The sequence below is a fragment of the Siphateles boraxobius genome, unplaced genomic scaffold, assembly GCF_051911475.1.
Source record: "Siphateles boraxobius isolate OS27281-9 unplaced genomic scaffold, OSU_SipBor_1 8, whole genome shotgun sequence".
Taxonomy (NCBI): domain Eukaryota; kingdom Metazoa; phylum Chordata; class Actinopteri; order Cypriniformes; family Leuciscidae; genus Siphateles; species Siphateles boraxobius.
In genome coordinates this window covers 2,661,258-2,681,654 of record NW_027509208.1, presented here as the reverse complement: position 1 = coordinate 2,681,654, position 20,397 = coordinate 2,661,258, and the positions used below count along the sequence as shown (strand labels likewise).

Here is a 20,397-nt window from a genome sequence, read left to right as displayed (position 1 = left end):
TTGGTTTGTCTTTCCAACCCACACAGGAAATGCAAGTCATAGACTGTACGTTTTCTATTCTGTACAAGCGTCTGTCTCAGAAGTCGTTTTGTTCTTTTATCTGCCGTATCTAGAGCCGCTTTATCTGCACTGTAGTTCCTAAAAACATATTAACAACTCAGACAAAATGCTTCGTTTCTCAGTCCTGAAACCAGAGGCCCCCAGTGTGGACAAGAAGCAACCGCAGCCACGGCCTGAAGATAAAGGTAAGAGAGGGTTCGCTGCCCAGTTTCTGTTATGCCACAAATTCAAATTGACCTTGCTGACTGGTTTCAGTTTTATTCCTGTTTTAACGTACCCAAAAATCACCAAGGCCCTTATTTGTTCGATTTCATTTTATTCATTTATTTATTTGATGCGCGCCTATTAAGAGTCTGTGTAACGTGAGTAGAGAATCATTCTTGCTTTCATGTCTTCAAACATTTCACTTTCATACCCAATCTTCACTGCAGATAAGCTGTCACAATGCAACTAGATTTCTAAAGCATAAGCTGTCAATGTGCACTGCAAGAACCCCACATCACCACACTTACAATGTAGACGTCTTTGTTGATTTTTATGATTGATTTGTTTTAAATAGTTAATTATTTGGATTATTATTTTAAACATTACCATTCAAAAGTTAGGAGTTAGTATATTTTGAACAAATCTCCTGAATGGATGATTCAATGACAAATAAAAAAATTTAACAGTCAGTTGTCGCCACCTACTTGTGTAACGATGAAATTGTTGGGAGTTACTTTCAAAAGGTGATTTGCTCTATTTTGATCGCTAAGTAGACATCAGTGTTTATAGAAACTTTTAGCCAGTACTTCTATGATGATCTGAATTTTTGTAATAGAGAAATAACAATACTGTGTGATTGAAAAGACTATTATACAGTTCACTGCTCTCCCTGGCTCAGTGGTAGCAACAATGCAGATTTGAATGTTTTGGCACAGTGACAGGTGAATCGTTGCAACATGCGCCACTGCCAAATTGTTGTATCAATTGCTTTAATGAGCTCATTGTTTCTGCCTAAATGAATACATAATATTAGCTAACTATGATTTGTTTTTTGTAACGATCATAGAACTGTTTTTGACACATGGACAATACTTTGACACAGTCACCTCTGATAACAGATTTCTCTAAATCATCATGTAGAAACCTGCATTTTCCAGAAAGCTGCTTTGAAACGATATGTATTGTGAAAAGCTCTGAACAAATAAATGTGAATTGAATTTAATTGAATTTAGGAATAAGATCGTGTCAGTATTAGAATCGAGATTGCGATCTTTTAACATTTAATCATGCAGCTCTATCATATATAAGCAAAATGGGCATTATACCTGAAATATACCCAGATATTGACAATGACTAATAGAAATAAAATGGAAAGCTTATGAAATGGAATAAAGTTGAAGCAGGAAATCCGTATCGAGACCATCCCTATTTACGAAGATGATTATATAGCTCAAGGTGGATGGGCATCATCAAAGTCATCTAGTGTGTGCACTCTGAATACTTTTAATGAAGTACTTTGTATAAGTGTTGACTTTGTAGGAAAACTGTCATGCACTATGAGCACCAAGATGTCTGAGGATCTGCTGTTGTGTTTGCCTCAAGGACTTCCTGTCGAGTACTTTCTATTCATATGAATGTCACTCTACTGGAACTTGAGGAACATATATCTGATTAACTCTGTGGTGTTTGAAAGCTGGACTCTCTTATTTAGACCAAGTGTTACAAATTGAACAATAGACTGTGAATGTGAGTATCGGAAAGTGTGATTACATAAAAAAATGCATCGATTTGAGAAGATTGAAGCAGATGATGTGATGTGGTGAAAACATCCTGCCAAAATCTCCACTGACCTACTTTTGAGACATATATGTCAATGTGAACGCTCATGAAAGTTCCTCATGTCAATAGGAGAAGTTCAGTACACTACATACATTACACCACCACCTAAATAAGTGGCTTCTGTTCTCATGGGTTTCCACTGATTTTTGCGATTGTGTGCCAAGAATCAATAGACATACAATTAGCATGTTTCAAAGGATTGAGAGTTATATGAAATGCTAAAACCAGTTGGGGGGGCTAATAATATTGCTGAATTAACCTTAAAGTAATATCCTGCATTTAGAGAATTAAATCTCTTATCAGAAGCTTATAAGAGACATACATGAATTAATAATGCAAATTAGAACAATGATTAGGTAGATATTTATTGTCTCAAAACATATATATATATATATATATATTTGTCATTTGTGTCTTTAAAGTTGTCAAGCCCTTGCCAGAGAAACCAGCCAAACCTGCTGGCCCCACCGTCCCCCCGAAAAAGCCTGTGCCTCCAAACAAGGGACTCCTGCGTCCTTCTATCCACACAAAACGACCTGACTTGCCTCTCACTCCATCACCAGCCGCCAAGCAAGTGTCACAAGCTTTATCATAATGCTTTTTTTTTTCAGAAGATTGCAAGGTGTTCAAAAGTATATTAAAATGATTCAATTAATATTTGTATTATATAAAATGTGAAAGTATAATTTGTCCCAAGTATAAAAATATTAGCCAAATATAAAGCCAAATATTTATTATTATCATTAACCCAAATATTATAATATCTTATTATTATTATTTATATTTATAAATGTGTTTTACATGTATGCATATATTTATGTTTGAAAATCAGTATTTTCATATAACATATGAAATGTTACTCTCAGCTTATTGCAATAGATTGTGAGAATCTTTTTTTTTTTTTTCAAGATTCTCAAGATATCTGCGCGCTTGTTTCTCTGGCGCATAGTAGCCTAGCTTTGCATTTAGAGTGTGACTGTGATGCCTCTTAAATCCTACAGGCACAATGGAGAAGTTTCCCTCACGCGAACAAAGTCAGAGACCGAACCTGTACCAATCAAGACAAAATCCACTGTTGTGGACAGCGGAGAGAAGAATTCAGAAACGGGTAAGTTGTTCTTTGCTGGTTTTGATATTCATTGATCATAACATGGCCAACTCTGTGGGTTTTTTTCTCAGCTCACTGTGGGTTTTTGCTGTGGTGTTGGTGAATCAGAGCTCTGTTTGTGGATAAGCACTGCGGATCACTTTCTGGGAGCAGAATTATTCCTCTTGCACAGAAAGAGCAGGTTGCTCAGCCTCAAAGGAGCATGGGAAGAGTCCTTCTGTCATGTTCTAAATCCTCAGTAATCCCCATGATTTCATGCTCTACTTCTATCCATTTGTCACCCCATCTTGTGCTTAATACTGCACCAGCCACCTTTTCAAAGATGTTAGTTATAAAAAAAAAAAATCATGTTAAAAATTACCTGTGACGCTTCAAAAAGTTCATAAAGATCTAATCTCGATCACTTTATATGATAAACGTATAAAGAGCCAGACATTCAGTTGAGATCGTATCAGAGTTGTTGATTGATCACAAACCCTTGAGAACATAATTTTAATGGGATTTATTATTCTCAAGGAGCGACAGATAAAGAAGAGACTTGTTTATTATTTATGTAGGCTCTTTGGGTGTCATCTTTACATTGTTGTTTTGGGGATTTTTTAAAAGGATATCTTTAGAAGTCTTTGGCAAGTTATTTCTCAAGGTTTACCATGTTTTGAATCTTGGAATGCTTTTCTCTGCTTTGTGAAAATCGTAAATTAATTCACTCTGAATCATTTCCTGAGCTGGAGATGATAGTCTTTTCGGCTGTTAAAAGATATCGGCTGTAAAAAGAATATTTCATATCATTAAATTGCTGCTTCTTTTTTTTATGATGTAATTTAGGAATCTTAGTTAGAGGTACATTTTAGGCATATGATTAACTATTATAATCACTGCAGAGGAATCAAATGTTGTTTAATTGGCTGATTAGTGCAACTCTCTGATAACAAGTTTCAATTAAGTCTATCTGTCTGTATTAAATTAGTTCTTTGGCATTAATTTGTAATACTGTGATGAAGACAAAGTTAAATATCTTCCAGTGTGCCACTGCATTTAAAGACTTTTTTTATCTAAGGCACCATATTTAGCTTGAAGAATGTGCAAACATTGCTTCAAAGTAGGCAATTGATGAAAAGGAAACAATGATAAAGATGATAACATAAAGAAATGACGTTTGAGCAGATGCACTAATTTTAGAATTTTTTTTTTTCTAAACGGTTGACCAAAGTAGCACCAAAGTTTGTATAATCGCATCTTCATGAAAGGTCATGGGCATGAGTCATGAGAGAAAATCAGAAAGTCAAGTTATGTCACTTTCTGTATAAGGAAAAATAAACGACATTTTTCTACTTCATGGAAATCTTCATTTTCAGTATTTACAAGGGCAAGTGATTTGTGTCTGCAATCTCTGAGATACCATTCAGAGGCTGACTGACGGGATAAAATTGTTAAGTAGGTAATGGTGCGCATATAAAATCCATCAGGTGAATTTTAAGTGCCAGATTTAAAGATATCAAACTGACAGCTCAACCAAGATGATCGATTGAAAAATTTTCAAACATGACACAGTCTTTATATTCCCATCACTCATTCATGATTGTAATTTCCTGCTCTGTTGGGTTTTGATCTAGACATGGTGTAAACTTACTTTATTACCTCATGTGACTTTTAAATTGGCTCCAAACTCATTTTTTGGCTCAAATATAACTTCTAAATTATAATTCAGCTTCGATGGATCGTGTTTGACTTTGTGACTGAAGACTATTCTCACGTTTGAAGTAAATATTTTATGTGTCTTATTCCCATAGTTAATCTCATGAGTTTTGATGATGTCTCATCTGCCTCGGAGAAGTTAACCCACCCCACCGCACAGCGACCAAAGATGCCCGGGAGAAGACCGCCTGCTCACAGAGGCCAATCAGTGAGTAGAAGCTTGAGCTCTGGTCTCTCAGTAATATACTAATGCAAAAGTCATAGAATTTTTTTTTTTAACCAAAACATTTTAATAATTATAACAGTTCATTTAGACATTATTTTATTTAGCACATTCATTAAGTGCCATGCTTCCACTTGGAGATAACATTTGAATTAAAATTGATGTCATTTGTATTATTTCATTAAGGAAATTCATTAAATGCAATTTTTGATAGAAGAAAAACACAAAATAATTATTTATAACAACCGATCAGCATCCATAACGGTTTTATAATTTTCATTAAAAACATTTTCAAGTTCTTGGTTCACAGTTGTTGTGCTAGTTTGTGTTAGGTTTTCAGTTTAAGTTCAATAAATGTCATGGGTGAAATCACAGATGTCACATAAACCACAATCTCAAACCAGTATCTGCTAAATCTCTTGATACTACCATAAGCACTAACATTTGTTTTTAGATTTATACATCTATTTTGAGTAGTTTTTTGCTATGTTGAAGGGTGGCATAAAGAAGGGAACATGCAGTTCTCTAGTCTCGATCAAAAAAAGTTTTACCAATGAAAGCCCAGATGGGATGCTTGTCAAGTATAGCACTATTTGCACTTTGCTCTTTACATGTTTATCTAAAGCTCTCTGAAACGTCTTACAGCCGAGCAAGGAGATTGACGAGAAAGCTGAGAAAATCGAGGAAGTGAATGAAGTTGACCCTGTGCCTTCCGCACAAAATTCGCTTAAGGTAAATCAGGGTTTTACCTCGAATATATAGTACACAAAAAAGAAGATTCTGTAAATTATATACATGTTTAGAATGACATAGGGGTGACCCCGAACAGTCGAAGATTTGATGCATCGATAGGAGGAGCCTGATTCGACTACCAATCTCACAGTCGAATCTTCGCAGAGGTTATAAGGGTGTCTGATTTCACATAGAACTATCGGTTTTCTGTCAATACGTTAATATAGGAGCCTATTATGATAATGCTGTAAATACAAATGTGCAAAGGAAGAAGCTTTAAATAAATATTTTTTACGTGCATGAATAAATCCAAACACCCCGTGATTTAAGTTTCACTTTCGATACGTGACCGATAGAGGAGCGTTTTGGCGGCAGGGATTTAAATCTTTAAAAATGTCTGGAAGAAAATAAGAAAATAAGAAAATCTAAAGAGTGGATACACACCATCAGAAAGGATATTTTCCCAGACTGTATTTAGCATCAGGAAAACCATGATTGCACTTCTGCAGGTCAGTTGGTTTTCCTCTGCACATTCTAAAACGCTTAACGTGAAAAAAGCTTTTAAAACGCTGGGGCACTTTTACATGGCTTAATTAATGTATAGTAGGCTACCTCATTAAGAAACCACACAATGTGCAGATAAGCAGATGAACCCAGAATATGAATGCAACGTGATCCTCCTATAGAAAGCGCTTTCTTTATAATAACGGTTTTCAATAGGAGGAAAATTAGCGTTTAATTAAACGCGTTGCGTTCATACTCTGGGCTCATTTGCTTTTCTGTAGGCTATACAGTATGCTTTATTAATAAGGTGTGTATAGAATTTGATTTTTTTATATAACTGTCTTAGGACATTAAGCCGTTAAACGTTTTTCATGTTAAGCGTTTTAGAATGTATTTTATCCGCGCGCACAATTTGAAAAGACTCAAACGGACACAGAAACACAGACAGAGTGAAAGTGATTTCAAAAAAATTCAGCCGTTTCTAATTTGATTTTTGGATGCTGTGAACATGTTTAGATAAACTGTCACTCGAGTTCAGCGTTTATTGTTGTCTCTGCAGGTAAAAAGACAAAGTTGACCATTCTGGCTATACTTTCGATATTTTGATAATATCTTTATTTTTTTATTTTTTTATTGATCACTCAGGGTAATCTAATTTAACTATTTGTGGCTTGTGTTTTGAATATATGTTCCCCTGCACTTTAGGCACTTTGCACACATTTGTTCTGCATCTTGTGACTTGATTCAGACTTATTTTGTTTTTTTAAGTTTTTTTTTAGAAAGGTTCATTCTGTTCTAATTTAATTCTGTAAATTAATTGTCGATTATTTTTCGTTGCATATATGTTGCGCTCTGTAGGTACTTAGAGCCTGCTCGCACAGGCAATTTAGCCGATTTAATTTGATTAGCATGTGAAATGCAAATCCTGTCTGCAGTGTGGCCTCTCTGCAGTTATTTATGTTATTTCTTAGTTGTTTTTATCCGAAATGTTTTTCTATATTTTTTTCTATATCTTTGTGTGATGTTCTGTGCATCGCGGCTTTAAAATGTTAAAGCCCCGCCCCCTCCCAAAGGTTAAAGCCCCTCCACACACGATTCGACTATTAGTCGATTATAAGGAAGACTTTACGATTCTGATTCGACTATGAAAATCCTTAGTCGGGGACACCCCTAGAATGACATGAGGGCAAATAAACAAGGGCAGAATTTTTCCTTTTTGGGTGAATTATCCCTTTAATGCAAGAATCTTATGTGCCTTTCTGTAATATCGGAGTTGAGTAATTGAATAGCTAACCAAAAGATCTTGCCTGATAATCTGTGGCTCCTTGAGAATAATACATCCCATGAAATTACGTTTTCAAGGGTTTGTGAACAATCAACAACTCTGATACGATCTCGACTGAATGTCTGGCTCTTCTTTTTCAATGAGGTTTCAGCCCTGAGGACTTGGTATTTTAGTATGTAGTGTTCTTTACATTAAGCTTATGTAAAGTGGACTGAAACACTGTCTGGTTTCACTCAGATGGTTCTAATATTTGGTCATTCGGTCAAAATCACAACTATTGATTGTACGGTAGTTGTGATTGGGTGTCTGGTAGTTTTTGGAATGAAACAAAACAAATAAAATAATATTGAAATAAATTTTGGCAAATAATGTGGTGGTAGTTTGATAAGTGATATGTTTTGTCGTTATTGCTGCTTTTTAGGTATAAAAGCTAAAAGAAATGTAATTGAAACCGCAGCTTTTATGTTCAGCAGGGTGTGCACAACTGGCAGTTTTGTCCTAATTTGCCATTTATCTGCTAAAACTAATCCATATGAATTGAGCGGTTTAGTCCAAATTTACTGAAGAGGCTCGATCGCTTTATATTATAAACGTATAAACTGCCGGACATTCAGTCGAGATCGTATCAGAGTTGTTGATTCTTTACAAACCCTTGAGAACGTAATTTCATGGGATGTATTATTCTCAAGGAGCCACAGATGATAAGACCAGATCTTTTGGTTAGCTATTCAATTACACAATTCAGATATATAACTTTTTTTCACATTTAAACATTGATCAGCGAACATAAACAGAAGCTCAACCAAACCTGCTTGACATGCGAGAACAAACCTCATTGGTTCTTGCGGAAGCTCAAACTCGCTGCGTAAAACGAACGTGCTTGAGCTCCCGTTTACCACGACTGGTGTGCGAGTTGATGAATATATGTGAATAAAATCCTAAATGAAATCGGTTCATCAATAATGATGTAATTGTTGAATAAATTGACATGAAATCAGTTGTAGTATTGGTATCAGTGATACTGACATTAATTAATAAAAAAGATACCATTAAATAAATATTTAAAATGTAAATGTTGGAGATTAAATGTGAGATAATTACAATATAAAAATGTATCAAACCTTTAATGTTAGTTGCAATTAATCACGAATAATTACAAATAAATGTGCGATTTAGTTTTCAGCGCTTACTTAGCTTAAACTTAACAAATTAAAAACGTTATTTTAATGGAAATTATAAGCGAATCAAACTTTGGACAAATGAACTCAGACCTCCTTTTGTGTGATATTTTTCATGTGGTTTGTTAACATCTAATCTTAAGAAATTTCATTACATTTAAAGTGGAGTAGTGATTAATCTTCCTCCTAATCAAGGGTGTCTAGCAGTTATGAAAATGACATCAGCCTCTCAGCTGGAAACACTTCAGCTTGTTGGTCCAAAGTCACCTGCCGTTGTGAAGTTCTCGAATCAAGTGAAATCATCCTTGTACATCAGACTATAAGGGAACTAGTTCAGAAACTTTAACAGATAAAAGATAAGTGTATTTCAGTATAAGGATGTAACAGTTGTATTGTTTGAAAAGGGAATGCATACACCACTAAACACACATGTAAGCATTCATAAAAATGTGATTATTTTGCTACTCCATACTATTGATACTCTTTTTTTTTATCTTGCAGACGTCCGTCTCATCGCCCTTACCATCTACGGCACCTAAAGCAATTTCATCCACCCATATTATGCCTGAGCCCAAACCAAAACCTGACAAGGAAGAGGAGAAAGGATCAGAACTAGATGACCTGAAGACTCAGATGAAGGAGCTAATGCTGTCTGTAGAGTTACTAAAGACACAACAGACGTAAGTAGCAACGCTGCGTTTTAGTTTTTCTTCATGCTTCTTGGTTTCTCTTATTCTCTACTGTTCGAGTTATGTCTATAATGCACAAAAGCTGTTCATTCACATTTAAAATTTCATCTACGTTTACATTTCATTGTGTAGATGTTTTTATACAAAGCACCTTCATCAAAGTGATTTATCTTAAGGAGGCAATACATTGCTAGAAATGCTAGCACTGTAAGTATCAATAAAGTATCACTTGTCCAGAAAAGTGCTAGCTGAAACAGGAAGGGATACAAGAAGTAGTGAACACATAGAAGAAGATAAGTGCTCTCAGAAGAGATGAGTTTTCAGCTGTTTGAATGTTGTCAGGGATTCAACTGTCTGAATAGGGTTGGGAAGATCATGCCGTCTCAGTGAAGATAAAGTACATAGAAATCAATCGCGACCTTAATGTTTGGACCCTCTGTTTTCTTTAATAACTTTGCAGGAGAGAGCTCAACGAACTCCGAAAAGAGCTGGACGATGAGCGACTCAAGCGGGTGGCCCTGCAGGTAAAGCGATCTTTAAATCAGAATTTCTCTTTACGGCTTGTCCGATTCTGTTAGTTTGATGTGAGTGGATGTCAAGAGTGCGGTTTCTGAGAGCAATGAAATGTAGGCGGGATACCTTGAGTTTGCCTCCACACTCAGCAGGGTGAACACAAAGGGTCTGACTGAGCTCTGAATCTCATGCTGAGTGTTTCTTCCACTTACTGACCACAAAACTAACTATACTGAATCAGAATTCCACCTCTGCTAGCCCCCAAGGGGTACGGCATCAAATTAAGACGTGGTATCGATTGTGGCAAGAGGTGATTGAGGTGATTTAAAATGTTATGTACCTCTTCGTCGCTGTCTGGCGAAAATCTCCCAAAACGCTACTTTTCAGGAAATGGAAAAAACACTGTTTTACAATTAAACACCTTGTGGTATTGTGGTTTTATAAACAGTCAGACACTTGCATGTGTCATTATATTATGTAAGAAATAATTGACTCCGGGCCGTTGAATTGTTTGTAAAATAAAGTAATGTGACCACGAAGCGGAGTGGCCGTTACATTGTTGGGTGTGCACTATTTTTCTAATAATCCAACGTTCAATCAATTATTCTGCTTATACTATGGTTACCATGCCTCAAAACATTGAGATGATGTATTTCAAGACGTTTGTCAGGTTTCTGTCATTAAAACGCTTTTGAAAAATCCTCGTTGCTAATTTCAAAACATCTTTTAGAGCTAGTAACGAAAACTTGAGACACTGATGTCAGACAAATGCAGTTAAGAGAGAGAGCGTTTAAAAGTTTAAATCCTTCATTTTAAAATTTGCTGTGCTATATCCAGTTGCCCACTGTGTCATATTCATATCGGTTTCACTGTGTGCTGTATGTAAAATTAGCGTTACCTTGTATTTTTTGAAAAAAATATGATTACCAGTGCGCACGAAATTCCCAGATTACTGAGTGCCGTTACAGTGTTTACTTCCTTTTTATTCAATTGTTCATATATTTTTAAACAATTCCTTTATCTGTGAAAAATATTGTAATGGGATTGCAGATTCAAGAAGCTGCCATCTAAAGTATAAGCATGTTTATTTTAAGGATTTGTTTTCTAATTTATTTCTAATTTATTAAATATTGATTAAAATTAATATAAAGTATATTTGTTATACAAATATCGGCCATCGGTCACCCCTCTCTAAGATATCGGCATCGGCCATCAAAAAAACAATTTCGGTCGACCACTAGCCTCTACTAATAGCAAAACTGCGCTCGCTAGTGAGAAACGTCTGTTAGATTTTATGTTGCTTATGTTTTTGTGGCAAAAAAAACCTCAGAAATAATTTCTCTTTTTTATCCTATTGTTTGCTATATTTATTTGCTTTGTCAGTGTTGGTGTGTAACTGAAATCATTTGGTGAAGTTATATTGAACTGTAATGCGGTCAAGACCTGCCTGTTTCCCTGAAAATAATTGCACACCTTTGATTTATCAATCAGAATTAAGCATTCAACAGCCCCATAGTATAATAACATATAATTAATAACATTACTTATTCATCAACTTACTGGTTATAAAGTTTACTGTAGCTATGCGGTCAATCGGTCTTTCCTGTAATTTGGCCAAAATCTCATGTTATTAAAGATGAAGCTATATGGCACTTCATTCATGATAGAGGCGGGTGGAGTTACAAGGTTTGACTGACAGTTTTAGGATCTAATGGAGTTATGAGGTTTAGTCACAAGTTCTTTTGAATACTTTTCATTGGTTACGTTTTTGCAAAACCCACAGAAAGACATGAAGGCTGACCAATAGTATTGATTTACGAGATACGATGTTTCTGCTCGATAGCAACGTCTTGTAACATGCTTTTTATACTTTTTATATTATTTTTCTCAACCACCTAATGTATCCCACACAGTTTGTGTGCTATTAGTTTTTTAAGCAATCAGACTTGCATTTTTTTTTTTTTTTTGCTGGGTGAATGAAAGCTACTGAACAATTTGAATTTAAATGAATTTGAAATGAACCAAAGGCATGGGGACGCTTTCATAATTTTCTTTAGAAAATGTAAAATTTTAGTTCTTGAAAATTGACATGTTTGCAATTCATTGAGCTTTTTATTAGATCATTGTAAGAGATGCAATGTAAAATGTTCACTGAACTGAAACAGCCTTTGAACAAGCTAACAACTTTAAAAGGAAGACTATTTTAACGCAAATTATTACTATTTAAAAAATATATTTTGGAAAAGAAGTAATCTGTACTTTATTTCTGCTGGTAATATGTTTTTATAGATATTTTGTAATATATTTCACTTTTATATGGTAGACTGCACTATTATGCACCTTCTGAAATAGTACAGAATCTTTGGATCAAAACACAGGTGAAGAAAAAGCAGAAACAAGCGATAGAAGCATTGCTTACGCACATGTAAGCTAAGCTAACGATCATCAAACATTAAGCAGCACATAAATTAAAACTGCCTAACATTACCAAATGAAATGTCGACCCAGGACGGAGGGATAGGACTTAGCAAGCTTTGAGTACAACAACATATTCTGGGTACATAAAAGTTTTGTGAAAATGATAAAAAATGCTTGTGCTCAAATATTGGCGGGAAAAGAGTTAAAACAGGTTTATAATGCAAACAACACTCCACCATGTAAAAGTGTTTGTGTGCTTATTTCCAGATGGAGATAGATAAACTGAAGAAGCTTGTACAATCAACATGAACTCTGGCTCCTGAACTGGACTGATGGCTCCGCTGTCACGTCACGAGTGGAAAGCGACCTCCAGGTGGAGGGACGATATCATTCACGTCATCATTACACTCACTGACTTACTCCACAAATTGTAAGATTCACATATTTGCACATGAGGTTTTTTCTAGGTTTAGAAAAAGTGTAATTATGACAGATGTATATGGTTGTTTTTCTCTCTTTTTTTCTTTCTTTTTGCCAACAAAAAATGATTGAGGCCTTACTTTACTACTGTGCTGGATATGCACTCTGGGCACTTATTGAAAAGTGCAGCAGATTATGCATTTAATACTACTGAGTCTTGTCTAAATGTTGGGGGATTATCTTGTTTCCTTGTTTTTTTATGACGGGTTAGTTTTTAAAGAAAACTATCATGATCTCAGCAATATTCTGTCTATATTAGCCTCATTAGATGATTATCAAATGTATGGCGTACTCTTGGTTCCTTAGCGATGATGTATTCTGTTGTTGTTTCAAAAGGGAGAAGATTTTTGTTTGTCGTTTCTCTAACATTCCTATCCAGGGTAACACTATCGTGCCTGTTAAGATTTTTACAAGTGTTAATACTGGGAGCTCTCATACAATATAAATATATATAAATATATATGTGTATACTTAGATCTACAGCATGATATATTTTTATGGTCGACTGATTGACTGGGATTGTGTACTTGTGTTTTGGTTTAAAACAACCAACACAAGAAAATGTGGCTTCGACAAGCGGTGCCATTTCACCATACGAATGGCAGAAATCCATTTAGCAATTTAGGCTTCGGTTTAATGGGATAGAACACCGGTGGTGTTGTTCTGCAGTTACGCCCCCTTCCATTTGGCTTTTTTTGTCATGAACCTCTCTGACTGCTGTTTCTACATGGATGGCTGGTTAGTTAAAACATCTGGCATGATGAAATATAGATGTTGAGCAATGAACACCTCAGGTTATAGACTGGTGGTTGGCACAGAGGAAATGAGTGGCTTTCTGAGGAGTATTTTTTGTATTTTTTCACCACGTTGTTATTAACAACTGTGCAGTAGAAGCACGTACTGCTGACCAAAATGGATCTTTTAGTCAATTGGTTCCGATCCTAGAATTATGCAGTCAATAAAACACTCTCAGGTACACTGGAGTGTGCCCATTCCTCAGACCTCTTAACCCTTAAGCTGAAAATACATTTTAAAAGCATTCCTGAGCAGGGATTGTTTGTCTGTCTCTGTGTGAGAGTGTGCGGGAGTTGCAAATACAGTAGGATGACAAGTTGATCTCTATAGCAATAGACAGACAAATCTTTTTGGTTTCCATTTCTTCATGTTTAATGAATATGTTCATGTTCTGATGCTCCAACTTTACAGGATCTCCCATGAAAGTACGTGGAAAATTAGTCATCTCTGTTGTCTGAAATTTGGTAGAACACATTCCATTTTATTATTTTATTTCTTAAGATCTGTTGTGCACATACAACATATCAAAATGATCTTGTTTACATGATTTAAAACTGAATTGCATGAGCTGAGATTTTTTTCCAAACAAAATAAATATGTTTATTTACTGAGATTGTTGTGATTATTTAGTTGTTCAAGATTTTTGTATTATAGTTTTTTTTTTTCCCTCCAGAAATATCTGAAATTGGTTGTTTTTTTTGGGGTCAGTAAGATTTTTTTTTTTTGAAAGATTTTAAAGGGAAAGTATCTTATGCCAATACCAAGGGTGCTTTATTTAATAATAATAAAAAAATAGCAATATTATTACAATTTAAAATAACTGTTTCTATTTTAATATATTGTAAAATGTTTATTCCTGTGATCAAAGCTGAATTTCCAGCATCTCCACTCGTGTCACATGATCCTTCAGAAATCATTCTAATGTGCTGATTTGCTGCTCAAGAAACATTTATTATCATCGTGTGAGCGTGCGTTTGTGTGTGTGTGTTTGAGACTAGATGATTTTAGAAAACTACTGTATGTGAAATGAAAGCATATTTTAATTGATTTCAATCAGTAAAAGTGCAATTTTGTTAGAATTAATTCTATGTAGCCCTATTGATTATAAAGGTGGTAAATAAGGACATGCAAATTGGAGGAGAATTCCCTTAATGAATTTAAATGTATACAGCCTTTTAGCTCTCAAGTTATTGACGAGTGTTAATTCAGTCGGAGAACGAGGGCATTTTGAGATGTTATAATAATTATACACTTTAACAAATTACAAAAGGCAGGAAACTCTTGGAAAGCCTCCAATCAGCAGAGCCGTATTCAGACCGATTCATACGCAGAGCCATGCTGTGAGAGAAACACTTTTCCATTCGCTGAGCTGCTCAGAGCCGGTGTACATCTTCTCTGCAGCATCGTGACGTGTCCCAGAACACAGATGCATCCAAGCCATCTCGGATATTATGTAACAAAGCCAGTCCGATGTCAAGATCACATATAATCGGGTGTCTTTGTCAGGTCTACAATATGCCCCCTTCAAAAGCTGCAGCTATTCAGACACCTGTACTAGCACTATTATTTATGAGGCTACAGGCTTTGCATTTACTTTTGCCAAAAAAGAATTTGACAGCCCTGTAATATTACTGCTGCCACCATTGTAATGCATGAGAATCTGAACGCAAGTACTTCATTCTTTGTGCCTTTAGCAACTAAAATCTACTTATTGCCTTAAAGAAACAACTTTTTAAATATTATTTATTTAATTGATGCAGCCTCCTGACACTGGATCAGTGAAGCTACACCAGTTACTGTAATTTGATTGGGAACATTAACTTAATTGATACAACTTCACAACTATATAGAAGTTAACATTATAATTAATTAATGATATGATATTATAATGTAATACAATAAGAATATACAAAAGTTTGGAGTCAGTAAGATTGTTTTATTATTAGTAAGAAAAAAAATCACAAATATATTATTAAAAAATATATTTTTATAACAACAAATACATGCTGTATGTTCTTTTGAACATTATATGCATCAAAGAATCCTGAAAAATGTATTTAGTTTCCACAAGAAAAAAAAATTCCACATTGTTTATAATATTATTAAATGTGTATTATGCTCCAAATCTTAGAATGATTTCTGAAGGAATCATTGACCATTTATCATATGTAACATGATGTAATATGTAATGTAATATATTTATCATATTTTTTTTTTTTCATTCCGGTCCTGAGAATGACGCAAAGAAATGAATTTTGCTGCAATGATGTTCTCAGAACATTCAGAAAAATTTTAGTTTCATTTATAAGTCAGCTGACAGCTCATGAACTCGAGTGTTGTCATTCTCATAAAGTTGTTTTGTGCTCTTTCCTAGAAAGCCTTCTTCAACCAAACTCGTGACTATCAATGGTGTCCATTAATTTGTGTGGTAATGTGCAACCCTAAATTAAATTCTTTGGTCAAGGTCACATCCATAGACATGGATTCAGCTGTTTGTTTGTTTGTTTGTTTTTTCTTTTCTTTTTTCTGACTGGCATATGATTACATTATTGGATTTTCAAATTATGTCGTTTATTACAAGTGAAGGTTGCTAATAGATATAGGAGATGATTGTATACTACTTTGGAATTAAGCTCATCCATTATTCATTATGCTTGACTACACACTTGCTACACAAGTTACTGTTCATACATCACAGCTCGGCTGTCAGTAAGCTAAAATGAACCCTTTCTGGTGCAGCGATCACTGCAAAAGCTGCGTGCAGTTACAAAACGTTTTTAAACGTGGCGTGAAGGCCAAGTAACCCATACTTCAAAATTATAGACAAAATTAGACAATGATGTTTGACTCAAATCAGAATTTCATGTCCACTTATATTTTTATTTGGTGAGTAGCATGAAATAAAAGGAATAATGCACAGTCATCGGTAGTCATTATTGTGAAATTATTGCACCCTCAAAGTGCTTCAGTCACAATTGACGATAAACGCAGTGATTTGTACCAATGAAATCTTTCGAAAACCCTTAATCCACAGTCACTAAGAGGAACCCCGTCCGAAATGGCCCTTACAGACCTTATTCACAGCAGCGCCATCTTTGATTTCTAATGGGAATAAAAGCGAGGCTGTGAGGAATAGACATACATCTCTTCAGTGGCTTATACTGTTATTTCATGTTTTTTGGATTGTTCTGCTGACGAAGCATTGCAAAAATATCTTTCCAAGAAATTTCAGTCGATAAAAACATGAGCAGTGGAAAATTACAAGTTATAGGAGCTTTTTACACCTTTTGCCATTGAAAACTAGTCTATCCCTCACAGCCATCTGTCATGGCGATGCTCTGAAGAAGGTCTATAGGTAACTTGATAACTTGGTTTAATGGTCTTCTGAAAATTGAATGTTTGAAAGAAATTCTTTGTCTGTGCCTGAAAGGTAACTGCTTTTTTGTTTAAAACAATAGAGCATCACACTAGTTCCTTTTCACGTTGTCTTGCTTATTAACCCCTCACACTGGGGCTCGAAATTGAATATAGCAAGCACAGGTTTTTCATCCACGGACTCTCAAAGGTTTTGCCAGATGGACTGCGGTGCTGACCTTGAAGATTATTGTCCTGCATTGTTTTAATTTCTATTCAGTTGTCTTTAAATAGTGGAGAACACAATACGCTAAAGCAAGCACATATACAGATGCAGTATAATAACAGCATCAGCCTACTGACCTATTGCACATTTCCATAAAATGATTCAATGCTGGCCATCATTTGAACAATAATTAGTTATTTTTAATGACTTTTAAAATGAAAATTTGATGGCATATAGCAATCGCCAGTTTATATTATATAACAAGATGCCAGATAGGTACCATATGTAATATCTAAAATGCCTTATTGTTTTTACCCGCAGAGATTGTTGTGTGGTTATCTTGTTCTTTGGCTGGTTGTTTATGTCGTATTTCTCATTTATGCAACTTGGGTTTCAGGGTTTTATCCATATCAGTTAATTATTTTGGCGAGGATTCCTTATTACATGCATTTCAAATTAGTAGATAAGTGATTATTTAACACAGTCCAAGGTCTGAGACCACTAGACTTTTCTAAATTAATTAAATTTTTCTAACACAAATTATATTATCAGCATACAAGCATAATTTGGTTTGTCCTACTTTTAATTTGATGGAAGAAAGAACATCTGACCGTCTGTACAAAAGTACAATAAAAATGTGTTATTTTTTCTTCGTTTTACTCCATAACTATACTTTGTTTGAAAAAAAATCAACAGTTCTATTTATTTCCAGGTTTAAATGGAAACAATTAAACTCACAGATTGTCAGGCTAATCTCAGACTTTTGGATTTCATTGCAAATAATGTGTTTTTGTGTTATATACTGTATTTATACTATATTTTACATACTATATTTACTGTAGTCCTACATATGAATTTATATCTCTGTGTTTTATCCATTAGTAAAGAAAGTCAAGTTTAAAAGAGCATGAAAGAGAGAATCTCTTATAGCCCCGTAATTGTTGTGATTCTCATCTTTTTGTGGAGAAATCCTACAGGTCTGCTCTTTATTCTGCCCTTTCACGTGTCATGACATTACAGCCGACTACTTCCAAATACTGTAAAAATATGTGTGAATCTGCTAATGCATTTCTCTGATGTGCTGCCAACACTTTTTGGCTTTCTAAGCCACTATTAAAGGTGCAAATGGTTCTTGTTCCACATAAAGCAGTCTGTCCTCTGGCTCTGACATTTTCAAATTAGTTGCACCAAACTTTAAATTACATTAGATAAATTAACATGAACTGTGTTACATGAATATACAAATAAGCTGGGGTAAAGAATAGTATAGTATAGTATGGTATAGTATATTATAGTATAGTATAGTATAGCATAGTATAGTATAGTATAGTATAGCATAGTATAGTATAGCATGGCATGGTATTGTATAGTATAGTATAGCATAGTATGGTATGGTATTTTATGGTATGGTATTGTATGGTATGGTATAGTATAGTATAGCATAGTATGGTATGGTATGGTATTGTACAGTATAGTATAGCATAGCATAGTTTAGCATAGTATAGTATAGTATAGTATAGTATAGTATAGTATAGTATAGGATAGTATAGGATAGTATGGTATTGTATAGTATAGTAAAGAAGCTGGGGCTAGTCGTCATGTTTCAGTGTATAGATGAACACTGATATATCTATAATCACTGATATAGATTAACACTGATTTCAGATATCAGCTGTAGATGTTTTATGTGTTTACTGTCATCTCAGCTTTTCAATTTAATACACGCCAGATGTGGCTAGCAGCACAAACAGGAAGTAGAGTTTGTGTAAATTCACTCATTTCAAAGGTGAGATGCCAACAAATTTGACTTGATGACCAGGTCTGAGTTCATGTATTTGTTTGAAGGACAGGGTCGAAGGGAGAGAGATTACACAGACAAATATCAGTTGGTCAATTTTATTACATGTTTACAGATTCCCTTCACTGAATAAGCAGGTTGAAATCTGAGCATGGGGTGCAGGTAGTCAATCATTTGATTTCATATCGAATTATAAACAGGCCTCCAAACTAAAAATCCAACTAACCCAAGCAAACTAAACAAAATGAAACAAAAAACAAATTTAAGCATGGTCTTACATAAAGAGACAATAATTTCAATGATTTTTGCTCTTCTCCAGGTTTACTAAATCCACCTTTGTCATCAGCTCTAAATAAAACTCAGATCTAGTTATTGAGTCCAGATGTGTCCCCTTCACAGACTAAATCTATATGATCTTTATCAATCAATCAATCAATCAATCAATCAATCAATCAGTCTATCTATCTATCTATCTATCTATCTATCTATCTATCTATCTATCTATCTATCTATCTATCTATCTATCTATCTATCTATCTATCTATCTATCTATCTATCTATCTATCTATCTGACAGGTCTATTATGTCGGACAGATCTGTATTTGCATTTGATTTCACTTATACAGAGCGTTGTGCTCCTCAACGTTTACCTTTAGTTTTGGTAAAAGTTAATCTTCTCATCCTCTTCCTTTAAACTACAGTATAGCATGTCGATTATGGCTTTAGATGGTTGTTCATGCGGACAGATGAAGGCTGTTTCTCTGAAGTTGAACTTCAGCCCCACCAAATAAGGGAAAAGATCTCAGTAAGCTGTTAAATGTATTTTTGCATTCCGGCTGCGACAAGGAATTTTCATCCAGATCATCAAAACAATCAGTCATCCGATCATCAGACCTCTGAAGTGGGGAATATCAACATCTTTCTCTGATAATGCATGTATGCATGTGTGCATTCTGTCTTTCTCATCTTCTCCCTATTTCCATCTTTTCATTGCTGTTCATGTAATACTGCCTTCCTTATAAAACCATATATTAACACATATGTTGACATGCATTGCTTTCAATTATATATGCATGTAAGTGAGACAATAACTTGAACACACCAAGTGCCACAGCCTGTAGCCACAGAATCAACTTACATAACTGGATGTGAAGCCATTATTACCATAATCCTATGAAACTGCATTGCTCATATTAACTGGATTTTGTGGGCTTTCTTCTAAACTTAATGGGTTTATGGCTGTCAGGAAGCAAATAAAAACAATAATATTCATTTTATAGCCTATTTATATTTTGTACATCTAACATTTACAATAATAATAATAAACTTTATTTTCTATAGCGTCTTTAAAATTATTAACTCAAAGCGCTTCACAAGAATATAAACATGATAAGACATACAATTATACAGACAATGCATTAATGACAGAAAAAAATAAAACATATTATGAAATGTTCGATTAATTATTATGTATAAGCTGCCCTAAACAAATAAGTTTTTAGACTTTCATCAGTG

General features: G+C 34.6%; 1 protein-coding gene across 6 annotated transcripts in view; it reads left to right on the top strand.

Moving 5' to 3' along the window:
- The window catches only part of cd2ap (CD2-associated protein), a 57,239-nt gene extending 43,124 nt beyond the window's left edge, over positions 1-14,115 (top strand). For 4 of the 6 annotated variants that reach the window (XM_077220195.1, XM_077220192.1, XM_077220197.1 and 1 more), the window contains 8 exons: positions 183-245; positions 2,307-2,475; positions 2,886-2,992; positions 4,783-4,895; positions 5,556-5,642; positions 9,111-9,289; positions 9,759-9,822; positions 12,497-14,115. In XM_077220195.1, the coding sequence (XP_077076310.1) occupies positions 183-245; positions 2,307-2,475; positions 2,886-2,992; positions 4,783-4,895; positions 5,556-5,642; positions 9,111-9,289; positions 9,759-9,822; positions 12,497-12,538 (824 nt within the window). In that variant the 3' untranslated portion in view covers positions 12,539-14,115. The remainder of the gene's footprint in view (positions 1-182; positions 246-2,306; positions 2,476-2,885; positions 2,993-4,782; positions 4,896-5,555; positions 5,643-9,110; positions 9,290-9,758; positions 9,823-12,496) is intronic. The other 2 variants (XM_077220194.1, XM_077220193.1) reach the window with 2 other exon arrangements.
- The last annotated feature ends 6,282 nt before the right edge of the window (positions 14,116-20,397 follow it).